This window comes from Anser anser (assembly GCF_964211835.1).
Source record: "Anser anser genome assembly, chromosome: 11".
In the NCBI taxonomy this organism is placed as follows: Eukaryota; Metazoa; Chordata; class Aves; order Anseriformes; family Anatidae; genus Anser; species Anser anser.
Genome location: NC_139732.1, coordinates 23,250,180 through 23,273,263, shown reverse-complemented (window position 1 = coordinate 23,273,263; position 23,084 = coordinate 23,250,180). Strand labels below are relative to the sequence as shown.

Sequence of the window (23,084 nt, the reverse complement as noted above, 5' to 3'; positions counted from 1 at the left end):
CGCCCGCCGGCTGGGCCGTGCCGTACCCCGCAGTCCCAGGAGCAAGAGTGAGAGCCCAGACACGGAGGTTTTGTATAAATAGCGATTTACAAAGAGTACAAAAATAGAAGGGGCTGCGCGGCCCGGGGCCGTGGGGAGGGGGCTCTGCCTGCGGCGCACCCCAGGGCCCGCGGAGCCCCGCGGGAAGCAGAAACGTTTGCGGAGGAGGTCGGCTGGGGGCACGACGGGGACGCCCCCGGCCCCCAGCGCCTGTCCCCACGCGAGGGTCAGAGGTAAAGTACAAAAAGCGAAAGTGCATAAATCTGCGCCTCCCTCCCCAAAGCCGCGGGGTGCCCCCCCCCCCAACCTCCCCAGGGGCCCCGCAGCCCCCAGCCCGGGGCGACCCCGTCCCCAGGAAGGAGACGGCGTTTGTTTTCTGGCTCTTAGAGTTTGGGAGCAGCACGGAGGGGGCCCGAGCCCGCCGCCCGCACCAGCACCGTGGGACCGGGTCCCGGCGTTCCCCTGAGTGCCCAAATTTTTAAGACAAGACCCCCGAGGGGGGCGAGCGGCCGCACGCAGCGCCCAGCCCAGTCCCGTGGGGCGCGGGGAGCAGCGGCGCCGCTCCAAGGCACAGGCGGTGAGATGGGAGATGGCTTCGGGACCGGGGGGTGCTGCTGGAGCCCCCCCGTGCCGCAGCAGGGGGCAGTCCCGGCCCCAAGGCACTGGTGCGGCGGGAGGGGGCGCGGGGGCTCTGTGCTTCCTCCGGCTGCTTCGTGCTGCAGGGTTGGGGTCGGGGGCTCCGGGGCCGTCGCCTACACCAGCAGCCCCATGCGGGTGACTTTGGCCGAGAGGAAGGTGTGCAAGATGAAGACGATGGGCTTGGGGCAGGAGTGCAGGTCCAGCGCCTGCGGAGGGAAGGGGAGAGCGGCGTCAGAGCGCGGGGGCACCCCTGGCGCCACGACCCCGGCGGTGCCTCAGAGCCTTGGGGGGGGGGGGGGGGTGGTCCCGTCCTCACCAGCTCCCCCTCGGGGCCCCCGAAGTCCAGGTAGAGGGTCCTGATGCCGTCGTCCGCCGACATCTTCAGCTTCTCGTAGGGGTAGCGGAAGAGGACGCTGCCGCCCCCCTCCTCGCGGCAGACGGTGAAGCCACCCTCGTAGTGGATGCAGAGCTTCACCTCCTGCCCGCCCAGCGTGCAGCCTGCGGGCACAGGCAGGCCTCTGGGTCCCCGCGGGCACCCGAGGCAGCCTTGGCACTGCCCTTGTGCCATCCCCACTCTGGCGGCCTCGGGGATGTGAACCCAGGGGGGCAGAGTCCCCGGTTTGGGGAGCGAGCGTCCCCAGGCTGCGGGGGTCCTGCCTCACCCACCCCAGCGCTGCCCCCGGGCGGTGGAGGAGGCAGGGAGGCAGTCAGGCTGAGTGCCCCCACCGCTGCCAGCAGTGCTCTGGGGACACGGAACCTGCCGCTTCCCAGCCCCATCCCGTTCCCTGCGGGCAGAGCCCCCCCGGTGCCAGCGCGCACTCACCCACGGACACCTCCTTGATGAGCTCGGCCGCGGCGTGGCAGCCCTGCACCAGCACCCGCGTCCAGCAGGAGAGGTCCCGGTGCGTCTCCACGCGGAAGACGTGCATCTCGATGCCCTGCCGCGAGCCCGTCCGGGTGGCGAAGGTGAGGTCGGAGCCCAGCGAGGGCGAGCGGCGGCCCGAGCCCGAGTGCACCAGCCTGGGGACGGACGGGGGACGTCAGGGGCGCGGGGACAGCGCCGTGCCCCACGCGTGCGGCCGCAGCCCCCCGTCCCCAGCCCACCTGGTGGCCACCAGCGGGTAGCTGTGGCACGGCGAGGCCCAGGCGTCGCGCGTCCAGGGCATGGCGTCGTAGAGCAGCAGGTCCTTCTCCGTCACCGCCATCAGGACCGGCCGCCACTGCTGCCGCCCGCCGTCCAGGCGCGCCTGACGGAGACGGGGTCACGGTGAGGGGCAGCCGCAGCCCCCAGCAGCCACGTCCCCGGCCTCGCGGGGTGAGGACACCGCCGCGCGGTGCCAGCCTGGGGACCGCCATCCCCCCAAGCACCCGCGTACCTGCTCGGCCAGCCAGGCGATGTGCTTCACCTCGCGGCCACCCGCGCCGCCACCCAGCGTGGCGTTGAGCTCGGCCAGCACCTGCGGCAGCAGGGCAGTGATGTTGGCGTGCAGCGCCGTGAACCAGGAGTGCGCCGTGGCCGTGTCCTTGCAGCGCAGGATCAGCGTGTTCCTGCTGTCCGGCGAGTGCAGCTCGATCAGCCTGCAGGGGACAGGGCACTAGGACGGGGTGCAGCGGGGCGCGTCCCTGTCGTCCCCCCCCCACACACAACGGGGCCGCCCAGCCAAGCAGGACCTGGCCCAACGCCTGCAAACGCAGCCGGACGCGGGGCTCGGGGCGGGCGGGCTGCCAGCGCCGCGGGGGCCCGGGGAGGGGGCACGGCGCAGCCCTGGGCCCCGGCCAAACCGCCGAGCATTTCCTGAGCGCCGCCGCGACGCGTCCCGGGAACCCCCCCTGCCTCCCCCTCACCGGTTCTCCAGGTCGGGCATGCTGAGGTTCCTGGCGGCGAAGCACATCTTGAGCGGGATGACCTTGCGGTCCCGGGCGCCGTGGTGCTTGGGTGAGCCCGAGTCCTCGCTGCCGCTCAGGCTGGGCGACTGCGGGGCGGCCCCCTCCCAGGGCAGGTCCGACACCAGCGACGGCTTCTTAATGTAGGGCGTCACCTCCCGCATGAACTTCACTGGGGACGGAGCAACGGGCAGCGTTAGGGATGGGGGATCCCGCGGGGACCGGAGCGCGGAGGGATGGGGACGCCCCCCAGGGCCGGGGAGCCGCGACCCCCGGCTGGGAGCCGGCGGCACAAGGGGCGCGGGGGGCTCGTCCCGGTACCGTCAGGGCGCGGGGATCGGAAGGGGCCGGCGGCGCAGCACAATGGGCCGGGCGGGAGGTCAGGCTGCAGCCCATCCTGGCCCGCCCTGCAGGACACCACTGTCCAAGTTTCCAGCGCCACAGGCGCTCGAGGCCCCCGGGAGCGGGAGGAGGACGAGGACTTTCCAGCCAGGATGTCCCCGGCTCCGTGCTCCTCTCCAGGCTGGGAGGAAGGAAGGAGGCACCGGCTCCGTTTCCCCCACGGACCGTCCCTCCCCAAACAGGCAGCAGCACGGCCCCGCCGAGCGCAGCGGCGTGCCAGGACACAGCTCGCTGACACCCATCGCTCGCCGGGTGCTGACCCCACGGCCCCCACGCAGCCCCCAGCCGGCCGAGCTCCTCGGGCTCGCCGGCACAAGCGGCCCCGCGCGGGGCCCTGCTCCCTGCTGTCACGCTCGGGGAACTCCAACTCGTTCAAGATGTCAGGGAGTGTCGGCGCCAGCGAGCGTGCGGCGCTGCGTGCCAGAGCAGGGCTGAGGACGAGCAGGAAAGCCGCACGCACGGCCAGGGCCGGGGGTTCCCAGCCCCTGCAGCTGCCGCCCTGGTCTGGCTGCGAGGGAGAAGGAGCCACGCTGGGAACAGCAGCCCTGGTACGCCACAGGGCAGCAGGGAATTAAAATCAGGGGGAAAAAAAAAGCAAATAAGCTCTAATCTGCTGTGAAATACGGCTGCAAAATGCAGCTCCCCATGGCCAAGTAGGCCACGCATAGCCATGGGGGAAGCACCGCAGGCGGTGGGCAGCAGCGCTGCTGTGGTGCCCATGCAGGCCAGCACGACGCGGGGGCAGCGGGGCTGCAGACCCCGGGCAGCGGGAGGTGGACCCACTGCCACGAGCCGCCTGCCCTTGCTGCGGGCAGCCAAGGAGTTAATATTAGCCTCCCGCCGCGCTTATCCCCGGATTATGCCTTCGCCACGCACCTTTAATCCCCAGCGGGCAGCGCAGCGCCCAAGGTGGACGGGTGCGGGCAGGGGGCTCAGGGGGCAGCGTGCCCCTGGGGGCCGCTCAGCAGCTGGTGGCCAGATGTTGGTGGCCTCCAGCCTCTGGCCGTGGTTAGGGACGGGGAGCAGAGCACGCACTGGCCATGCAACCACGGCACAGCAAACCACCGCCAGGCCAGCAGGCTACGGGCGGCCAGGGATGGTAAAACCACCCCAGCAGTTTGCCTCCTGCAGCAGCCGAGCCCCGGCCGCCCCCTCGGCACGGCGTGCCGGGCTGCGCAGGCTCGGCCACCACAGGAAGCGCGCCCCAGCCCCGGGGTGGCCGGCAGCGAGTGGGGTGGCTGCAGCCAGCCTCTGCCCGGGGACGCCGCCTGGGCAGTGCTCCTGCATGGCACAGGCGGGGAGCCCCCCGTGCCGGTGGGGTGCAGGGGGCACGGCACCTGCAGGGCCCCGTCCTGGCACGGCTGTCGTGGCACGGCACGGCACGGCCCGCCTACGCGCTCACCGCAAAGGAAACCCAGCGCTGCTGCACCCTCGCGCAGCCTGCCGCAGGAAGGCGGCTGCTCTCCCTGCGTGCACCCAGCGGGCTCGCGCTGGTGTCAGCAGGGCTGAGACCCCCGAGTGCTCCCTGGCACCGCTGACCCCGGCCCCACACAGCCCCCTCCCGCTGGCACCACAGCGGTTTCCCCACCCATGGGCGCGGGTTTGCTCTCGCAACCCTTCTTCCCCTTTGCCAACCTCCCCGGCCAGCAGGGCCCAAGGGCTCAGAGCTCGGCCCCCAGCTCCTGCTGAAACGCAGCGGGGCTCCTCTCCACCGTGCCACAAGCACACCGGGTCGCACCGTGCAGCGTGCTGGCAGCCCCAGGAGGAGGGCACCCACTGCAGGTCCCCACAGCAACGCCCAGCGCTGGAGAGCGGGTGCAGGGCTCGGTGCTGGAGCTCCTGAGCACCACGGCCCCCGCCAGCACCGTTGGGGCCTCCCAAGGACAGCGCAGCCGGCACCAAAGTCTCCAACCCTTTTTGGAGGGGCGATGCTGGGCACTGCTGGGTCCTCTTCCAGGCCCTGAGCAGCCCCACGCACCCCCAGAGTGGAGATTGTCCCACGGGACAGGAAGGAGCAGCCGTGCCCAGCGGCTGGCTGGGGAGCGAGGGGACAGACACTTGTGGGGCTCCTGCGGGACAGGACCGAGCGGCACGGTGCCAGACGGGAGCGGAGGGGCACGGTGCCGGAGGCAGAGGAGAGGCAGCAAATCCGGCACGGGGCACCCGCGGGGCGCTCAGGCGACAAGTCTGCGTCTGCTCTGCCAAAAACAACAGCGGGCGGCCGCGGGCTGGGAGGCGAGGTGGGAGCCTCGTCCCCTCCTCGTCCCCCGGGGCCCTCGGGGGCAGCTGAGCCGCACAAATCCCCGCACGCCCTCGCACCGGCACGCGGCCCCGGCGGGTGTCAGGACAGGAGGGCGAGCAGGGCACCGAGGACCCGTGCAGGCACCGGTGGCACCGGCAGTGCCGCACCGGGCAGGTCCTGCCCCAGCTTGCCGGGGAACAGGTCGGGCAGGAGGTGGCCGCGGTGCCGGGCCAGCCCTGCGCCGGCTTCACCGCAGGCACCGAGCCCGGGCGCTGCCGCCCTCGGAGCCGCGCTGGGGCTGGGCACCACGGGGAGCCCCCGGGGCACCGCAGCGGAGCCCGGGGGGCACCGGGTGACACGGCAGCTGGGGGTCCCAGCTCTGTCGGGGGGGTGTCCCCGTCCCTGTCCCCAGCCCGGGAGGGCGACACCCCCGTACCCTCCTGCCACCACCGGGGACACGACCGGGCCCCCCACGGTGAGCGGGGACGGGACAAGCGGGGAGGCCACGACCGTGACCGGGGAACGAGGGGGGGGCAGAGAGCCGGCAACGGGGCGCGGGGGGTGGAGGGAGGGGGCACCGGGAGGGACACCGGGGACGGGGAAGGGACACCGGAGGCCGGGGGGGGGACACCGGGTGGGGACATCGGGGGTGGGGGGGACACCGGGGACCGGGAGGGGACACCGGGGGGGACACCGGGGGGGACACCGGGGACCGGGGGGGGGCGGACACAGGGGGTGCCGGTACCTTCCAGGACGACTTCCCTCCCGGCTCGCTTCAGCGCCTGCACGGCCTGGTCGTGGGTGGCGTCGCGGAGGTCGACGCCGTTAACGGCGAGGATGGCGTCGCCCAGGCGCAGCTCCCCGCTGCGCTCCGCCGCCAGCCCCGGGAAGATGCGGGAGATGAGCACGGGCATGCGGTTCTCGCGGCCGCCCTTGATGCTGATGCCGAGCCCGCCCGCCTCCGCCTTCACCACCCGCACCCGCCGCACGCCGCCGCCGGTTCCGCCGCTCCCGGCCGGTTCCGCCGCTCCGCCGCCGTTGGGCACGCCGTTGAGCTGCTCGGCCGCCGGCTCGCCGGGCTCGGCCGTGAGGCTCAGCGCCTCGCCGCTCAGCTCGGCCGCCACCCGCACCCAGCGCTCCCGCAGCAGCAGCTCCAGCAGCCCCGCCTTGGCGGCGCGCGTCCACACGGCCATGCCGCCGCTGCGCCGGGCGGGCGGGCGGGCGGGCGCGGGGCGGGCGGGGGCGGGGCGGCCGGGGACACGCCCCCGCCCGCATGGCGCCGCGCCATTGGGCCGCTGGGACGAAGGGGGCGGGGCGCCGGTGGGGGCGCCGCTCTGATTGGCGGGGAGGGGGGAGGAGGCGGGGTCACGGCGCGCTAAGCGAGAGCAGAGCGGACCGCCCCGCCGCCACGGCCCGGGACCGGCGCCCGCCCCCCGGGACCGCCCCGTCCCCCTCCGGGACCGGCCCGGGACCGGCGCCCCCTTCCCGTACCCGGCCCGGGAACGGCGCCCGCTCCCAGCCCCACACGGTACCGGTACCGCTCCCCCCGTTCCCCTTCGGTACCGGCCCAGTACCGGCGCCCCCCCCCCCCCCACCGGCCCGGTAGCGGCGCCCCCTCCCGGTACCCGGCCCGGTACCAGCGCCCGCCCCCGGTACCGCCCTGTCCCCCTCCGGTACCGGCGCCCTCCACACACCCCTGCCCGGCCCGGTACCGGTGCCCCCTCCCCATACCCGTACCAGTACCGGCCCCCCCCCCCACTACTGGTGCCACGTCCCCCCCCAGTACCGGCGCTGCCCCACACACAGCCTGGCCGGGCCCAGAACTGCCGCCCCCTGCCCCTACCCAGCCCGGTACCACCACCAGTCCCGTCCCCCGGTACCAGTACTGCCCCCCCGTACCAGCACCCGCCCCCCCCAACCCCCCTTACCGGTGCCACCTCCCCCCCAGCCCCCTCCGGTACTGGCACCCCCCCGGCCCGGTACCACTGCCCCATCCCCTGCCCTTTCTGCCCCCCCACGGGTACCGGTGCCCCCCCCGTGCCCCCCCGGACAGATGGGATGCGGTGCGGGCGGTGGCAGCGGTTTATTGCGCGGCGCTAGGTGCCGAACGGCTGCTGCTGCACGGGCGGCGGGAGCTGGGCGCGGATATCGGCCAGGGGCCGCTCCACCAGCACCAGGCGGTTCTCCTCCAGCAGCTCGGCGAACAGCAGCGGCTGCGGGCACGGCGGGGGGGTCAGCGGGCACGGGGGCATCCCCAGCCCCAACACAGCCCCCCCCGCCATGCCCCGGGGCACCGGGACACCCCCCGCCCGGGGTTAGGGCAGGGGCCGGCGGCTGTGAGCCCACCTGGAACTTCTTGCAGATCTTGAAGGCGTGCAGCTGCCGCTGCCGGGCGGGCTCCGGGAGCTGCTTCAGGGCGCTCTGGTTGAACAGCGGGGTGCTGGCATCGGGCAGGGGCTGCGGGGGCACAGCCTCGTCAGCCGCCCGCGCTCCTGCGGGCTGGGACGGGCCCCGGGTGCAAATCCTGGCCCCCCGGTCCCGCAGGCACTCAGTGTCCCCAGGCCTTCCCCAGTACCCCCCCGTGCCCTTCCCTTGCTCCACCGGCACGAGCATCCCCCCCCGAGCACGCGCCGGCAGCCCCCAGCCCCGCTCACCAGGGACTTGTCGAGGACGCAGAACATGTAGACGTCGTGCAGCAGGATGTGCGCAGGGTTCTGGGGGTTGAAGGCGATGTGGGTGATGGGCGTATCCCTCTCCAGCCAGGCCTTGTGCAGCCCGCCGTTCTGCACCGTGCGGCTCCAGGCCGTGTACTGCTTCTCGGGGATGCTGAACTCGAAGAGCTGCGGGGCAGGAGAGGGGACAGGGGCAGCCCCGCGACCACCCAGCGTCACACCCCTGTGCCAGCACGCAGCACCCCCAGCCGCTCTGCGAGCGCTGCGTGGGGACAGGATCCTGCCGGGGGCAGCGGCACGGACAGCTCCTACCTGCTGGTCCGCGTAGGCGATGACGAGGTTGTTGGTGGCCGGGTGGATGGCGAGGGCTGACACCGCACAGCCGTACGTGGGCACCATGCAGTGGTGCTGGAAGGGGAGGGGACAAAGCTGGGAGCACACAGGGACAGTCTCTGCCCCGCAGACCTTCCCTCATGCCCCGTGGGACCTCTCCCTCCCTGCTCCAGGGACGCAGCAGGGCCTCTGCCCCGAGCCCGTGCTCGCAGCACCCCGAGGCAGAGTGCTCGGCCCCCCCGCGCCTTCTCCTACCTTGAAGTGCTTCAGGCTGTACACGTGGATTTCCCAGTCCCCGCTGACCGCCGCCAGCCAGTTCCCATCGGCGCTCGATGCCAGCAGGTAAACGGCCTCGGCCGTGCCTGGGGGAACGCCGTGCACCCGCCCCAGTGGGTGCTGATGGCACAAGGAGCCACCGAGCCTCCCCCCGAGGTGTCCCAGACCTGCGTCCCCCCCCTCCCTATCAGCGCCCCGCGGGGCTGACGCAGAGGCAGGGCAGGGCAGGGCAGGGCCCCACGAAACCCAGCGTGGGCAAGGGGCTGCAGCCCAGCGGACCCCGGTGCCCGCTCCCCACCTGCGGGCGGGCGCAGCGTGTGCAGGTGTTTGCAGCCCCCCGGCTCCAGCAGCTGGAGGACGTGGACGGAGCCTCGGTCAGAGGCGACAAAGAGCCGGCCCGAGTCGGAGGCGCACTGCAGCTGGTACGCCGGGAGCAGCAGCTTGGGCACGCCGGGGACCTGAGGAGGAAGGCAGCAAGAAGGTCATACACTGCCGCCAACTGGCCCCAGTGCTGCTCTGAGCCGCCCCCCGCTCCCCGTGAGCTCCCCCCGCCGCCCTTCCCTCCCTCCCTCCCTCCCTCCCTCCCTCCCGTGCCCACCTTCTTGACGCTGACGCTGTCGCCCTCGTGCTGCACGCGGTAGATGTGGAAGCGGGAGGCCGTGCAGTAGGCGACCCAGCTGCCGCAGGGCGAGACGCAGCTGCAGTAGATGTGCTCGGGACCCTGGGGACGTGGAGGTGCTGAGCGGGGCCCGCAGAGCCTCCCTGGCAGAGTCCCGAGCCCGCACAGCCCTCCTTGTGGGGCCGGGCACCGCAGCGGGTCCCTGCTGGCCCCCGCCAGCTCAGCCCTCGGGGGGAGCAGAGCCTCCCAGCCACCTCCTGCAGCCCCGGCCCAGCCCTACCTTGCTCTTGAGCTGCAGGAGGTGCTCAGGCATGCGGCAGACGTTAAGGACCTCGCCGTCCTTTCCTGGGATGACAACCAAGCGGGCAGCACGTCAGCAAACATGGAAACCGCACAGCTCCCAGGGAGCAGCTGGGGGTCCGGGGGAGCGGTGCCGGCCAAGGGGCACCAAGGGACGCCCCGGACCCTTCCCCAGCCTCACCCCAGGCCTGAGCTCCCCGGGAACCAGGCAGCTCAGGGGGAAGAGCGTGCTCTCAGCAGCAGCACAGCCGTGAGCAGAGCAGAGCTGCACGGCGGATGTTAACCACCACCCCGCTGCCCCAGCAGCAGGGCTGCTCGCACCCTGAAGCGCCCCGGGCGCTGCGGGCTCTGCCCCGAGGTAAAACACAGCCGTCTGTACCCGACAGCCACCGTCTGTACCCGACAGCCACTGCGAACTCACCGGTTTCATTGGTGGAGCCGAGCCTCCAGAGCTCCAGGTGCTGGGAGAACTGGAAGAGGAGGAGCCGGGCTTTCCTGGCGCAGGAGACGAGGCGGCGCTGCGGGCAGAAACGGGCGCGCTGTCAGGAGCCCGCAGCCGGGGAGAAAGGGCTGGGGCGAGCCGAAACACCCCGGGGGGCCGGAGAGGAACGGCTCGGGTGCCATGGGACGGGAGCCCAGAGAGGGAGCCCCAGCAGGACCAGCAGGACAGGCTCGCCAGCTCCCAGCCCCATTGCGGGAGCCTCCGGGCGCCAGGGCCGGGGAGGGGACCCCGCAGGGCCCCGCTGCTCCCGCAGAGCCTGCCCTGCGCCCCGGGCAGCTGCCGCAGGACCCCGCTCAGCACCCCACTCACGTGGGGGAAGGTGACCTTGCGCAGCACCGCCTCGTAGCCCTTCCTCTGCACCTTCTCCATGAGCGGGCGGATCACCAGCTGGGCGTCCAGGCCTGGAAGCCAGGCAGAGCGCGGTGAGGAGGCATCGGGGAGGGGGATGCCGCCACCCAAACCTGCCCGGTGAGCGCGCCCCGCAGCCCCTACCTCCGGAGATGAGAGCTGTCGGGCTGTGCGCCACGGCTCGCACGTCGTGCGTATGGTACTGGAACGGCTTCGTCCGCACCCAGCGCTTCTCCTGGCCGCCCGCCTTCACCGGCAGCAGCTGGAACTGGTAGGTGGCCCCCGTCGAGGTGCCCACAACGATGCTGTCCTCCTTCTGCGAGGAAAAGGGGGCTGCAGCTCGCAGGGGACGGGGCCGACGGGCGCCGCTGCCAGGAGCGGGGGTGAGCTCTACCTCTGACACAGCCAGCGAGAGGACGGCCGAGGTGCTGACGGTGTGGGACTCCAGCAGCGTGCCCCGCTCCCAGTCCCAGAACTGCACCCTCCCGAACGAGTCCGAGCTCACGACGGTGCCGTCGGACAGGAAGGCGATGCTCCACACCACGCACTCGCGCTTCTTGGGCTTTGACACGTGGTAGTTCACCATGATCCTCTGCACCGTCCGGCCTGAGGTGCGGGAAGGGTTGGTTGGGACGGGAAAGGGAGCGGGGTGGGAGCGGGTGCCCTCCCCGCCTGTAGCAGAGCGACCTCAGTCCTCGCCTGATCCCCTCCCCGTGCCCAGCTCGCTGCAGGACTCCTGGGCTGGGAGCTGCCGCGGAGCCGTGCAGACGCCCCAAAGCGGGGGCACGCAGCTGCTGATGCTGCCCCGGGGCCTGGGGACACCCCGGGCTCTGCGGGGAGCGGTGCCCCGTTGCCAGGGCAGCTCGTTACCTGAGCGGACGTCAAGCACGCGGATGAAATCGATGGAGCCGGCTGCGATGTGGGTCCCCGAGGGGTGCCAGGAGAGGCACAGCACGCGCCCTGCGGAGGAGGAGGCTCCAGGAACGCCGCAGGGCACCGCAGCCCCTCGGTGACCGGGGCCAGGGTGGCTGGGGGGGCACAGGGAGGACACCGCCGCCGAGCCCCCCGCTCACCTTTCTGCCGGTCCAGGTTCTTCTCAAACTGGATGCCGCCGGGCACCACCTGGAAGAGCTTCACCGAGCCGTCCTCGCAGCCGATCTGCGGGGACCAGGGTCAGCTCCGGGAGGGGGACAGCTCCTCCGCCACCGCGGCGGCGGGGTCCTGGCCCCGTCCCCGTCCCGTCCCCGCACTCACCGCCAGCCGCGTGCCGCCGCCGTTGGCCACCATGCTCCAGATGGGCCCCCCGAAGCCGTCGACGGCGCGGGCCGGGCGCAGGCGCTGCAGGTCGTACTCGGTGATGTCCCCGCTGAGGCCGGCCCCGAAGAGCCGCTCCCCGGCCGCCCAGCACAGCGCCTCCACCGAGCGAGCCTGGTGCCCCGGGATGGCCTGTGGGGGGGGCGTGTTCAGCACCGGGACGCTCCCCACGGTGACCGCTTACCCCCGGTCCTCCCGGTACCCGGTTACCACCGGTCCTCCGTTGCCCTGCTCCCCCTGGTGCCCAGTTACCCTCGGTGCCTCCGGTCCTCCTGGTACCCGGTTATTGCCGGTACCCCGGTTCCCCCCGGTGCCCGGTTTCCCCTGGCCACCCCCAGGTCCCCCCGGTGCCCGGTTTTCCCTGGCCACCCCCAGTTCCCCCCGGTGCCCCTGCTCCCCCCAGCCCCTTCAGTAACTCTGCTCCCCCCGGTGCCCCCGGTACCCGGTTACCGCCAGCCCCTCCCGGTCCCCCACTGCCCCGCTCCCTCCGGTCCTCCCGGTACCCGGTTACCCCCGTCCCCCCTCGTCCCCCATTGCCCTGCTCCCCTCGGCCCTCCCGGTGCCCGGTTTACCCCCGGTGCCCGGATATCCCCGGCCTCCCCCAGTTCCCCACTGCTCCGCTCCTCCCGGTCCCCGCTTACCGCCGGCCTCCCCGGTCCCCCGTTACCCCCGGTCCCCGGTTCCCCCCGGTTCCCCCCGGTCCCCCCCAGTACCCGCTCCCCCCCCGTTCCCCCCGGTACCCGGTGCCCCCCCGTTCCCCACCTTCTCCTGGAAGCAGCTCCCGCCCAGCCCGTACACCTCCACGGCGCCGTCGGTGCGGGCGAGCGCCAGGCGGCGGCCGCGGGGCAGGTAGGCGAGGCAGCGCACGCCGGCGGGCACCAGGCCGAAGAAGCGCACGCGGTGCACCTCGAACTCCCCCATCCCGGCACCGAGCGCGGACCCGCTCCCGGCCCCGGCCCCGCCCCGCCGCCACCGGGCCCACGTGCGCGCGGCGCTCCCGGAAGCGGAAGCGCGCCGGGAGGGGGAGGGGGCGGAAGCGGAAGCGGAAGCGCGGCGCGGCGGGAGATTCGGTGTGCGGCGGCGGAACCGGGACCGGGGAGGGGGGAGCGGGGAGCACTCGGCCGGCACCGCCTCACCGGGACCGCTGCGGGGCGACGGGGCCGGGGGGAACCGGGGACACCGGGGGGGAACCGGGGCACGGGGTGGGGGGGAGCGGGGAACGGGAGGGGGGCACCGGGGGGGCGCAGCCGGGCACGCGGGGGCAGGGGGAAGCCGGGGGGGGCACCGGGGCTGGGGGTGAGGGGGGCACGGGGGGATCCGGGGGGTACCGGGAGAGGTCCCGGGGAGGTCCCGGGAGGGGTCCCGGGGGTTTCGGGGAGGTCCCCGGGGTCCTGGGGAGATCCCGGGGGTCTTGGGGAGGTCCCAGGGTGGTCTCGGGGAGGTCCCAGGGTGGTCTCGGGGGGATTCCAGGGGTCCCGGGGAGGTCCCGGTAGGGGTCCCGGGGCTGCAGCACGCTGCGGGGTCCCTGCCAGTCCCATCCCGGCCGTGCCCGCAGTGACCGGGGCTCCGCAGGCCGCGCCATGGTGCAGCTCGTCGTCTCCAGGTGAGCGCGGGCCGGGCCCGGTGCCCGGTACTGGTTAGGCTGAGAGCCTGGCGGTGACCCCCCCCCCACCCCCCCCCCATCTCCCGGCAGCACGGGCGGCCTGCCCCGGTGGGTGCTGCTGGAGCTGCAGGGCGAGGTGGAGGCGCGGAGCGGCGGCGCGCTGCCCGGGAGCCTGCTGGGAGACCTGCACTACACCCGCGAGGCACGGAGCCCCCCCTGACCCCCTGCCGCGGGGCCGCCCCGCCACGGGGCTGCTCGCAGCCCTCAGCCTCTGCTCACCCCCCCCACAGGGCGTCCCGGTGCTGGTGGTGGGCCACCACGTCCTGTACGGGAAGGTGGTGACGCTGGAGAAGCCCTTCGCCGTGCTGGTGAAGGAGGCGGCCGGCCCCGCGCAGCCGCACGCCCGCTACGCCGTCACCGCCCTCATCAAGACCAAGCTGCTCTTCAAAACCCGCCCCAAGCCCATCATCACCAACGTGCCCCGCAAGGTCTGAAGGCACCCACCCGCTGCTGGCATCACCGACGTGCCTGGGAAGGCGTGAGGACACCGACCTGCTGCCGGCATCACCAACGTGCCCCAGGTGTGAGGACACCGACCTGCGACTGGCACCAGTGTGCCCAAGACCTGAGGACACGGACCTGCTGCCACCACAGGGCTCAGCCCTGGCTCTGCAGATGCCCCGTGCCCTTCCCAGGTCCCTGTCCCCCCGCAGTGACCCCGGGGGAGAGCCAGGGCACAAACCTACACCCCTCTGAGGTGAGGAGCGTCGGGGGGAGCCCAGCTGCAGGGCCAGGCTGTGCCCACGGGGGCAGGACTTGGCTCTGTGGCCGTGCTCGTGCTGCTGGGGGGGGCTTTGGCTCAATCAGCCCAGCTCGTCAGCATCTGTCCCCCCAAAAACACACCCCTGCAGCTCTGGGGGCAGCTGGGGACAGACAGGGTCTGCCTCACCCCTGTCTCAGCACCAACTCCACTCGAGTCTCCCCCCGCACAGGGGGGACTTCACGGATTTGGGGCAGGGGGAGAGCGGGGCTGACACGCCGGCCTTTCTGTGTGCAAGTCTTTATTGTGACAAATCCAGCGGGATATAAAAAACGGACCTCTCAAAATATGAAAAAAACACTGGTTAAAAAATAAATAGATTTACAAACCATCAGCAATAAGTGTAAATACGAAAAGAGCTACAAAAGTCTCCTAAAAAACCTCGTCTTAAATAAAAAACCCAAATTGCTCGACTGTAGAAAGGTTCTAGCCCTGAAAAAAGAGGGCCCAGGGGAGACGGCCGTGGGTAAGCACCCGGGGGGACCTGGTGGGCAGGGAAAGGCTGGGAACCGGCTTTCCCCGCCCTCCTCTGCATGTCCGGGCCCAAAACCCAGCGCCTCCCGCTGTCTAGACAGGTGCCAGGCTCCCTCCTCGCTTCCAGAGCTGGGGGGCAGAGGAGGGGCTGTGGGGAGGCAGCTGGCACGGAGCTGGGACGCGCTCGGCTCTGTAGGGCCGTGGGCTGGCCGGAGCTCCACCGCGGCCCCGTGTGGGTGACGCTCCAACCAGCCCACGGCCCCGCTTTTCCTGCTCCTGCCCAAGCTGCGGGCACAAAAACAGGAGCCAGGGTCCCCCCCCCCCGAGCTCTTTGGCAAAGCACAACGGGGGCGCCGCCCTCCTGGGGCAGCCGGGCCCCCTGCGAGGGGTCGGGGGGAGCTGTGGGTACGTGCCCGCACATACCCAGCCGTGGGGGCGAGGACGTGGCCCTCGGGGACATTCGTGAGCCGCTGGAGCTGCGTGAGGACGGAGCAGGGGGGTGCTGAGGCCCCGGGGGGTGGCCCCAGCTGGCAGCACCAGCCAGCAGTGCCTGGCACTGGCACAGCGCCGGGGGGAGTGGTGCCAACTCTGCGCTGAAATCCCACCTCTGCCCCTGACCCGCGGCAGGGAGCGGGGCTGAACCTGCAGCCGGCTCCTGCTCACGCAGGGGCTGCACGGGGATTTTGGGGACGGGATGGGGGGGCACCGTGGGGGTGCAGCAACCCCAGCGGTATCGAGCATCACAGCTCAGCACCTGGCCGGATGCGGGGGGTCCTCTCTCCATAGCACCGTGGGGACGACGTCGAGGTCCCCGGGGAAAGCACCGAAGGACGGCGGCCCCGGCGGGGCGGGGGGAGCCCAGCCAGCGGAGCTCTCGCAGCGCCCAAACGCTTGGCGTGGCACAGGGGGGGCGCTGGCACTGCCCCTGCAGCACCGAGGCTGTGCCGAGCACAGCTCCAGGCAGCCCCAGCGCGGCTGCTCCCTGGCCGCCAGCACCCACCGGGCTGAGTCTTACAGAAAAAAAAAAAAATCAAATTAAAAAAAGGGAAAAGTGGAAAAAAAAGAAAAAAAAGACTTGATCACGAACGCTTCCTTGGGCTGCTCCGGGCCGGGAGGGGACGGTGGCGGTGTCCCCATCCCCCGGCACCCCGCTCACACCTCGGCGAAGGCCAGCCCGCACTGCTCCTGCCGCTTGCCGCAGCGCCGGGCGACGATGGCCAGGTAGAGCGTGAGCAGGGCCACCCAGTAGCAGGCGTAGAGGATGGCTCCCGAGACGAGGAAGGCCACCTCGGTCTCGCTGAGCAGGTCCTGGCTGTAGGCGGTGTAGGCCAGCCCGCCCAGCAGCACGGCCACCCACACCGACACCGGCAGCAGCCCCACGAAGTTGACCACGACGGTGCGGCGCCCCGACGTGCCCCAGCCCGACTTGTTGATGGTGGCGATGGCGAACATCTTGGCGGGCAGCAGGCTGGACATGTAGAGCAGGGCGTAGAGGGACACAAAGATCATCTCGGCGCTGCCCCGCAGGAAGCAGGCGTAGGTGGCCTTGATGATGCCCACCAGCTGCACCGTCAGCAGGAAGAGGAGGATGTTCCAGATGCGGCCGCGGTAGAAGAGCTGGATGACGGTGGCGATGAGGAAGAAGGGGAAGAAGCCGGTCACCACCGACTCGTAGGTCATCCAGAGGTGGTGCTTGTGGAACCACAGCGCGTTGTAGAGCCACTCGCGGAAGTAGGACTTGCTCCAGCGGGTCTGCTGGTTGAGCCAGCGCAGGTAGCGGGTGGGCGTCTCCGTCAGGCACTTGGAGCGGGCCGTGTACTTGGTCTGGTAGCCCAGGCTGAGCACGCGGTTCGTGAGGTGCCGGTCGTCCCCGAAGCTGCACTTGCTGCCCAGGAAGGTCTGGTGGTACCAGTCCTCCAGGAACTGCTGCAGCAGGGCGTTGCGGTACATGCCCAGGGGCCCGCTGATGCACTGCACGCAGCCGAAGTAGGACTGGCAGGCGCGCTCCACGTTGAAGGCCATCCAGTACCGCACGCTGCTCAGGAAGGAGATCCACGAGTCGTACTTGTTCAGGATCTGGGGAGGGGACGGCATCAGCGCCGGCACCGCCGGTAACGGGACCGGCCTCGCGGTGCCCCCACGCGCCCCGGCCGCCCCGTGTCGCCCTCCCTGCCCACGGTACCTGGACGTCGCCGCCGACGCCGCCGACGCGGGGGTCTGCCTCCAGGATGCGGAGCATCTCGGCGGTGCAGGCGGGGTCCAGCACCGTGTCTGAGTCACACACCTGGGGGCAGAGGCAACGTCGAGCCCCGCTCCTGCCGCCCACGCGCGCCCGGCAGACGGCCCAGCCCCAGCCGGGCAAGCCCGAGCCGCGGCCGGCGAGACGAGGCAGGGCCCCACAGACCGGCAGGCGGTGGCAGGGAGCGGAGCGCCCCGTGGTGCCCGGCCACCGCTGCCCCAGGACACCCAGCCCCGCAGACCGGCCCCGAGCGACGGCACCGCGCTGGGACCTGCCCTCGCCGCCCCCCAACCAGGACACGGGGGTCCGGAGCCCCACGCAGTGCCGCCACGTGGCATCCCCCCGGTGATGCCTGCGCATGGCACGGGATGCACCGAGGAGGTGGCACGAAGCCCTCGCGGGCAGGGCTGCACCTGCAGGGTCCCCGCCGCCACCCCACTGCTCACGGCGTGCCCACGGCCCCCCCGCCCGGCCCCCACGTCCACCTGGATGTAGTCCACGGAGTCTCCGAGCGCCCGGAAGGCCGTGTACATCACCTCGCGCTTCCCGCCCCACTTCTGCAGGATGCAGGAGTAGGTGGTGCCGCGCACCAGCGCCTCGACGCGGGCCAGCCCTTCCCGCAGCCCGGCCTCCGTCTCGCCCTCGCCCCACGCGTGGAAGTTGCTCCTCCAGACGTAGCTGCCCGCCCGCTCGGAGCCCATCACGTCGTGGAAGATGTCCAGCATGTAGGTGTCGTCGGGGCCGTTGCCGTCCACCACCATCACCACTTTGAGGTCGGGGAAGGCGATGCGCTTGACAGAGCGCAGGCACTTCTTCAGGTAGTCGGGGTCCTCCTGGTAGGCAGCGATGCAGAGGGCCACCGAGCGCCCCAGCCGCACCGGCCGCCCCTCGCCCCGCATGCGCCGGTGCTCCAGGAAGGCGAAGAGGCTCTGGATGAAGAGGTGCAGCCCCAGGATGGCCCCGTAGAGCCCGAAGGAGAGGTAGTGCTTCTCCGTGTGGATGAACTGGTACCCCGTGACGTAGGCGGCCAGGATGCCCCCCAGCACCGCCAAGGCGAAGAGGCTGGTCCCCACAACTCGCAGGGCCGTGGAGAGGCTCACTGGCATCTGGGCGGGATGGGGACAGTCAGGGCACGGCCACCACCGGGGGGGACAGGGGAACGCGGGCACACGGGGGGGCCCCGGTTGTCTCCCACCTCACGCGTGCCCCATCCGCCTGCAGTCACCGCTCAGTGGGGGGGGCGCATCCCAGTGCCCCCACCGCAGCCCTGCAGGGCCCGGAGGACAGGGAAGGGCACGGGGACAGCGGGGACCTGGCACCGGGGGGTCCCCAGGGGAGAAGCCCTGCGTGGGCACAGCTCCCCGGAGCTCCCCCCGGCAGGACCCGGCAGCCCCCCCAGCGGCGGGGCCGGCAGCGCCCAGAGCCCCCCCCCCTTATCCGGGCTGCGGGACGGGCACCGGGCACCGGGCACCGGGCAGCGGGCACCGGGTAGCGGGCACCGGGTAGCGGGCACCGGGCACCGGGCAGCGGGCACCGGGTAGCGGGCACCGGGCAGCGCCGGCGGGCGGGGGGGGGGGGCAGGGGCAGCGCAGGGCGGTGGGAGGGGGGGGCGCAGGTTTGGGGGGGGAGCGGCTGGAAGGGGGCTGCCGGCAGCGCCCCCGGCTCCCCCCGGCCCCGCAGCCGCCGGTGCCGGCTCCGCGGTCCGGGGTGGGGGGGCGCGGCCGGTCCCGCAGCGCCGCGGGGGAGCCCCGAGCCGGCACCGGCACCGGCACCGGCACCGGCACCGGCACCGGCACCGGCACCGGCACCGGCACCGGCACCGGCACCGGCACCGGCACCGGCGGGAGGGGAGGGACCGGGGCCGGGACTCACCGTGCCGGTGCCGGTGGTGCCGCTCGCCCCGGCCGCCGCCGCCGCCGCTGTGCGCCCGGCCCGGCCCGCGCGGCCGCTTTATACCGCGGCGGGGCCGGCACCGCCCGCAGCCCGCGGGGTCCCCGCCCGGCACCGGCACCGGCACCCCCGGCACCGGCACCCCCGGCACCACCCCCGGCCCCGGCCCCGCCGGCCCCGGCCCCCGCCCCGCCCGCGGGACCCGCCCGGCCCCGCACTGCGGGAGCGCTGCCGGCACCGGCACCGGCACCGCGCCGGGCTCCACCGGCACCGGGCACCGGCCGCAGCTCCGGGACACCCCGGGGACGCCGCGGGCACCCCCGCGCCGCCCGCCAGGGCCACCCCCCTGTCCCCGTGTGCCCCCGGTGCCGTTCTCGGCCACCGGCCGTGCCCCCCCCGAGCCCATCAGCCGCCCACCTGGGGACGCCCGGGGCCCACCTCGTGGCGTCCCCCCGTCCCCCACGCAGGAACGGGGCCACCCCGGGGACAGGAGCCCCGCACCCGTCACGCACGAGGTGTCGGTGCCAGGCTGGTGGGGGGGGGTCCCTGCCCGCCCCGGGGCGCACCGTGCCCGCTGAGCCCCCCGAGCTGCAGCCGCTGCTCAGACCCCGCACGTTCAGGTCCCTCACCCAGAGGGGCCAGGGGCTCCCCGGGGGTGTCCCCCTGCCCATGGCGGGGCAGGGACGAGCTGGGACCCCGGCACCACCGGTGGGGCTCCCACGTGGCACCGCGTGGTGGGGTGACACCCAGCGTGGTCTTGTCCCCAACTCAGGGGTGCACAGGGGTGCCCCAGGGCTGTGGGTGCTGATCTGCAGGAGGCACAGAGGGGACAGGGACAGGGACAGGGACAGGGACAGGGACAGGGACAGGGACAGGGACAGGAGGGTGTGTGTCCCCACCCCACTGCAGGTGCCCAGCACCGGGGTTACCCCCTGGCCCCGTTACCTTTCAGTGCGATCCCAGCTCCCCGGTGCTCGCCCTGCTCTCTCTGCACGAGCGCTTCCCAAGGTACAAATAAAATTTCCTCCTCCTCCGGCACAGAAATCTCCTTGTTCACAGCAGCAGAGCTGCAGCCAGACGCCCAGAAAGCAGCACGAATGCAGACTTCTCATTCAAAACCCTTCCTCTGGCTGTCTGCTCCAGGCCCTGGCAAGGCAGTGCCGGTATGGCAGCATCCCGGCGCACGCCCGCAGCCCAGCACCGGCACCGGCACCGGCACCAGCACCGGGTGCGCAGGCTGGCGGCAGCGAGAGTGAGGGGGAGCGCCCGGCCACCGCCGCGCTCCATCAAGGACAGTGTGCTCCTGGCCGCCCGCACTGCCTGCGCCCACCCAGCTGAGCAGGGCACGGCACGGCACAACATGGCACGGCACAACATGGCCCGGCATGGCCCAGCACGGCACGGCACGGGTGGCTTTGCTGGGGGTGGTGGTGCAGCCTGGCACCCCAACCTTGCAGGGCAGGGGCGCGCTGGCCCCACACAAACCCTCGGCCCAGCACAGAGCGGGGGGGGCTGGGGCACAGATTTGCTGCAGGTGCCGGGGGGGCTCTGGGCTGCAGGACCCCCAGGTACCCTGGTGCAACCCTGCACGTCCCCACTCCCTCCCTGTCCTGTGGGTGCAGGGAAGGTCCCGGCCCAGGAGCGGGGTGCACAGTGCTCTGCGGGTTTGGGGTGTCCCCCTCGGTGAGGGACCTCTGGGGGCTGCCCTGATGGAGGGAGAGGAGTGACCCCAGTGCTGGGATGTCCCCAGACGTGGAGGTGCCCCGCAGGGCGCTGCAGCCCCAGCCCTAGGATGGGGGGGGCTCTGGTGCAGCTCCCCAGAGCTGCCAGAAAGGCAGTGGGGGGGCCCCAGTGCCAGTGGGGCAGGAGCTTGGAAACACCAGCATCATTTCCCTCTTCTCCACTGGGGAAATCACTCCAATTTGGCTAAAATACCAACATTTTGGCTCTGTTTCAGCCACTGCTTCCAGGGATCTTCTTCCCTGGCCCACACCTGGGGCTGGTGCCCCTCGATGCCCCTCGATGCCCACGGGCACCCCAGGGGCTGGGCTGGGCGAGTGCCACCAGCCAGCCTGGCACGGCTGCAGACGAAGCCCCCTCTCCCTCCCGGCTCCCTCCAAGGTCTCAGGGGAAGCCGCAGCACCCCGTGCTGCTTCCAGCCCCAGGAGCCCAAGCACCCCCCCCAGCGAAGGGCTGCTCCATGGGGCTGATGCCCCAAACCCCCCCCAGGACCCAGGGGGCTCCACGGCCCATGCTGTTGTCACCATCCCAAGCAGGCAAGAATGAGCACAGCTGAGAGCACCCAGGGGCTTCGTGTGGCTCCCAGAAACATCACACACACACGGCAGAGGGTTTCTCCGTTTAATCCGACATCCCTGCACCCGTGAGGCCGGTGCTGCCCCGGGCGAGGGGGGCTGCTGAGGCTGCCTGCCCCCGGCACTGCTGCGGCTCCACCACGGCTGGCACCTGCTGCAGGCGGCCCGAGGGCACAGCAAACCTGTCCCCTCCAGGGAGCAAAATCGCCCGGCACCGGAGCAGGAAAAGTCTCTTTCTGTAGGGGATCGCTGCCAGCACCTGCTACGGCAGCACCACGATCTTCTTCTCCAGCACCTGCGGGGGGAAGAGGCCGCCCCGCACTGCCTGGCCCAGCTCCTCCAGCGCCAGCTGGGCGTGCAGCACGGCCGCGCCGTCGGGCTCGGCCGCCACCACGTGCTTCAGCAGGCGGTACAGGTCCCGCAGCACGTCCCGCAGCACCTGGGGAGAGCAGAGGGCAGAGCCACGGTCAGCACCCGCCGGAGCCCCGCCGGCACCCAGCACAGGCCCCGAGCAGCGCACGGCGTGCCCCGGCAGGCGCGGCTGTGCCCCTTCCACCTGGGCAGCGCCAGGACGCGGCACCACCACCATCGCCGCCCTGACTCACCGCCCTCCCCTCCCGTGACTCAGTTTCCCCACACATTCATGGCACTGCTGGCTCTCCCCAGGCCCCTGAACCCGCAGGGATGGGGGAGACGGACGCGAGCTGGGCGGCCCTGGCAGCAGCCGGGGTGGGCGCAGTGCACGAGGACAGCTACGGATGCCGACCAGCGGCACGGCCTTGCTCACGCGTGCACTGCTGCAGCATCGAGCCCTGCGAGGGGGCAGCATCCCCAGCCCCTCTGCAGGATGAGGCCCGTGACCAGCCCCAGCTACCCGCCCATGGACCGCGGCACCCCTGCCTGCAGAGGGGCACCCTGGAGCTGCCCGCTGGGGATTCCCGCGGGGAACCGGCTGCTTCCTTCCTAGGAACTGAGTCCCAACACACTGCTGGGAAGTGGGAAGGGAGGCGACGGCCTTGGCAAACCTGGTCCTTCCCAAGCCAAATAATCGATCATCGGGGCCCTCAGGGCGACTCCCACGGCTTCCCAGAACCTGGCGCTGCCCCACGGCACAGCCCAGCAGGGAACTGCCCCAGGGGATGCACCACCACATCCCCCTGCCCCAGGAAGGAGGGCCCTTCAGTGCAGGGCCACAAGCTGTCGGTCGGGCACAGGGCACGCGGAGAGCAGCCCCGAGCTCCTGTGGGCAGCGCCTGGCAGAGGGTCCACAGCCCCTGGGCTCAGCAGGACCAACGGATATGGGCTCAGGCTGGGCCACGAGCAGAAGGTGCTCCACGTGGTTTGGGGAAGACAAAGTAATTCACAGCTGCAATGCAAAAACGTCACCGTGCCACATGCCTGCGCCCTGACGTCCCCTGAAATGGGTGCTGTGGCTGGAGGGGCCGGGCAGAGCCCCCGTGGTGGCCGAGCGCTGGCAGCAGCCCCTGGGTGCCAGCCCCTGGGTGCCAGCCGCCCTGCTGAGCTGTCCCCGGGCTCAGCCCCGCGCTGCAGGGCCCGTGAGGAGGGCGCAGCTCGCCCGCCTGCAGCAGCGGGTGCCAGGAGGAAGAGGTGCCAACCGCCCATGGCTTCGGGGGCAGATTCCTGCAAGTGCTGAGGAAGGAGCCAGGCCCTTCCCAGAGCGGGGTGCTCTGAAGAGCAGAGCCCTGAGGAGGACGAGAGCTCGAGAGGAGTGCAGGGAGCTGGAGCGAGCTCAGAGGTGGATGCGGATCCGCGGCTCAGCCCCCAGCCTTGTGCTCCCCGTGGCACAGGAGCTGGGGCTCCCTGTGGAAAGGAGCCCTGCCCCTTCCAGGAAGCCATGAGGTGAGGATGGCCTGTCCCGTGCTGCTGCTCCGAGCCAGGGAAACAAAACCTCTGCAGCTCTGCGGTGCCGCTGCTGCCCCGGGGAGATGCCAGCGCCCCGGCAGAGGGTCGGCGTCGCCCCAGCGCCGGGCAGGACGCGGGGCTGAGCGCTGCAGGAGCCGGCCCTCCTGCCTGGGCTGAGGGACGAAATGGGAAGCAGAGAGTAAGAGAGCCGTGGGGACTGGGAGTGCTTACAGGAGGAAACACAACCAGGTTGTCTTTTTTTGGGGCGTGGCGGTGGAGAAACAGAGGAGAAGCTTCGACTTGGGGGAGC

At 72.1% G+C, this 23,084-nt stretch overlaps 5 protein-coding genes across 8 annotated transcripts in view; 1 reads left to right on the top strand and 4 right to left on the bottom strand.

Moving 5' to 3' along the window:
* Positions 1 to 68: 68 nt before the first annotated feature.
* SNTB2 (syntrophin beta 2) lies at positions 69 to 6,437 on the bottom strand. Its single transcript, XM_083851765.1, has 7 exons — positions 5,952 to 6,437; positions 2,524 to 2,734; positions 2,055 to 2,256; positions 1,783 to 1,925; positions 1,502 to 1,698; positions 995 to 1,176; positions 69 to 884 (listed from the first exon to the last, which is right to left on the bottom strand). Exons 1-7 carry the CDS (start codon positions 6,397 to 6,399, stop codon positions 792 to 794), a joined length of 1,476 nt encoding a protein of 491 aa, XP_083707891.1. The 5' UTR covers positions 6,400 to 6,437; the 3' UTR covers positions 69 to 791.
* Positions 6,438 to 7,274: 837 nt separating this feature from the next.
* Positions 7,275 to 12,570, bottom strand: UTP4 (UTP4 small subunit processome component). Its single transcript, XM_083851373.1, has 16 exons — positions 12,333 to 12,570; positions 11,511 to 11,702; positions 11,330 to 11,414; positions 11,127 to 11,216; positions 10,651 to 10,862; positions 10,401 to 10,572; positions 10,218 to 10,309; positions 9,828 to 9,924; positions 9,387 to 9,451; positions 9,086 to 9,208; positions 8,786 to 8,945; positions 8,467 to 8,573; positions 8,191 to 8,286; positions 7,861 to 8,046; positions 7,553 to 7,663; positions 7,275 to 7,419 (listed from the first exon to the last, which is right to left on the bottom strand). Exons 1-16 carry the CDS (start codon positions 12,489 to 12,491, stop codon positions 7,303 to 7,305), a joined length of 2,064 nt encoding a protein of 687 aa, XP_083707499.1. The 5' UTR covers positions 12,492 to 12,570; the 3' UTR covers positions 7,275 to 7,302.
* A 22-nt stretch (positions 12,571 to 12,592) lies between these two features.
* CHTF8 (chromosome transmission fidelity factor 8) lies at positions 12,593 to 14,324 on the top strand. Of its 3 annotated transcripts, none has more exons than XM_083851370.1 (4): positions 12,593 to 12,640; positions 13,103 to 13,173; positions 13,264 to 13,375; positions 13,464 to 14,324. In XM_083851370.1, exons 2-4 carry the CDS (start codon positions 13,151 to 13,153, stop codon positions 13,665 to 13,667), a joined length of 339 nt encoding a protein of 112 aa, XP_083707496.1. In that variant the 5' UTR covers positions 12,593 to 12,640; positions 13,103 to 13,150; the 3' UTR covers positions 13,668 to 14,324. The 3 variants fall into 3 exon arrangements, with proteins under 3 accessions (XP_083707496.1, XP_083707498.1, XP_083707497.1); XM_083851372.1 differs by having other exon boundaries at positions 12,594 to 12,640; positions 13,143 to 13,173; XM_083851371.1 differs by having other exon boundaries at positions 12,597 to 12,640; positions 13,126 to 13,173.
* Positions 14,325 to 14,559: 235 nt separating this feature from the next.
* On the bottom strand, positions 14,560 to 18,650 carry HAS3 (hyaluronan synthase 3). 2 transcript variants are annotated; one of them, XM_083851369.1, is made up of 4 exons: positions 18,579 to 18,650; positions 17,192 to 17,812; positions 16,650 to 16,751; positions 14,560 to 16,543 (listed from the first exon to the last, which is right to left on the bottom strand). In XM_083851369.1, exons 2-4 carry the CDS (start codon positions 17,810 to 17,812, stop codon positions 15,620 to 15,622), a joined length of 1,647 nt encoding a protein of 548 aa, XP_083707495.1. In that variant the 5' UTR covers positions 18,579 to 18,650; the 3' UTR covers positions 14,560 to 15,619. The 2 variants fall into 2 exon arrangements, with proteins under 2 accessions (XP_083707495.1, XP_083707494.1); XM_083851368.1 differs by having other exon boundaries at positions 14,560 to 16,502.
* A 2,293-nt stretch (positions 18,651 to 20,943) lies between these two features.
* Positions 20,944 to 23,084, bottom strand: part of TANGO6 (transport and golgi organization 6 homolog) — a 31,465-nt gene continuing 29,324 nt past the window's right edge. The window contains 1 exon segment of the mRNA XM_083851804.1: positions 20,944 to 21,350. Within this exon segment, the coding sequence (XP_083707930.1) occupies positions 21,174 to 21,350 (177 nt within the window). The 3' untranslated portion in view covers positions 20,944 to 21,173.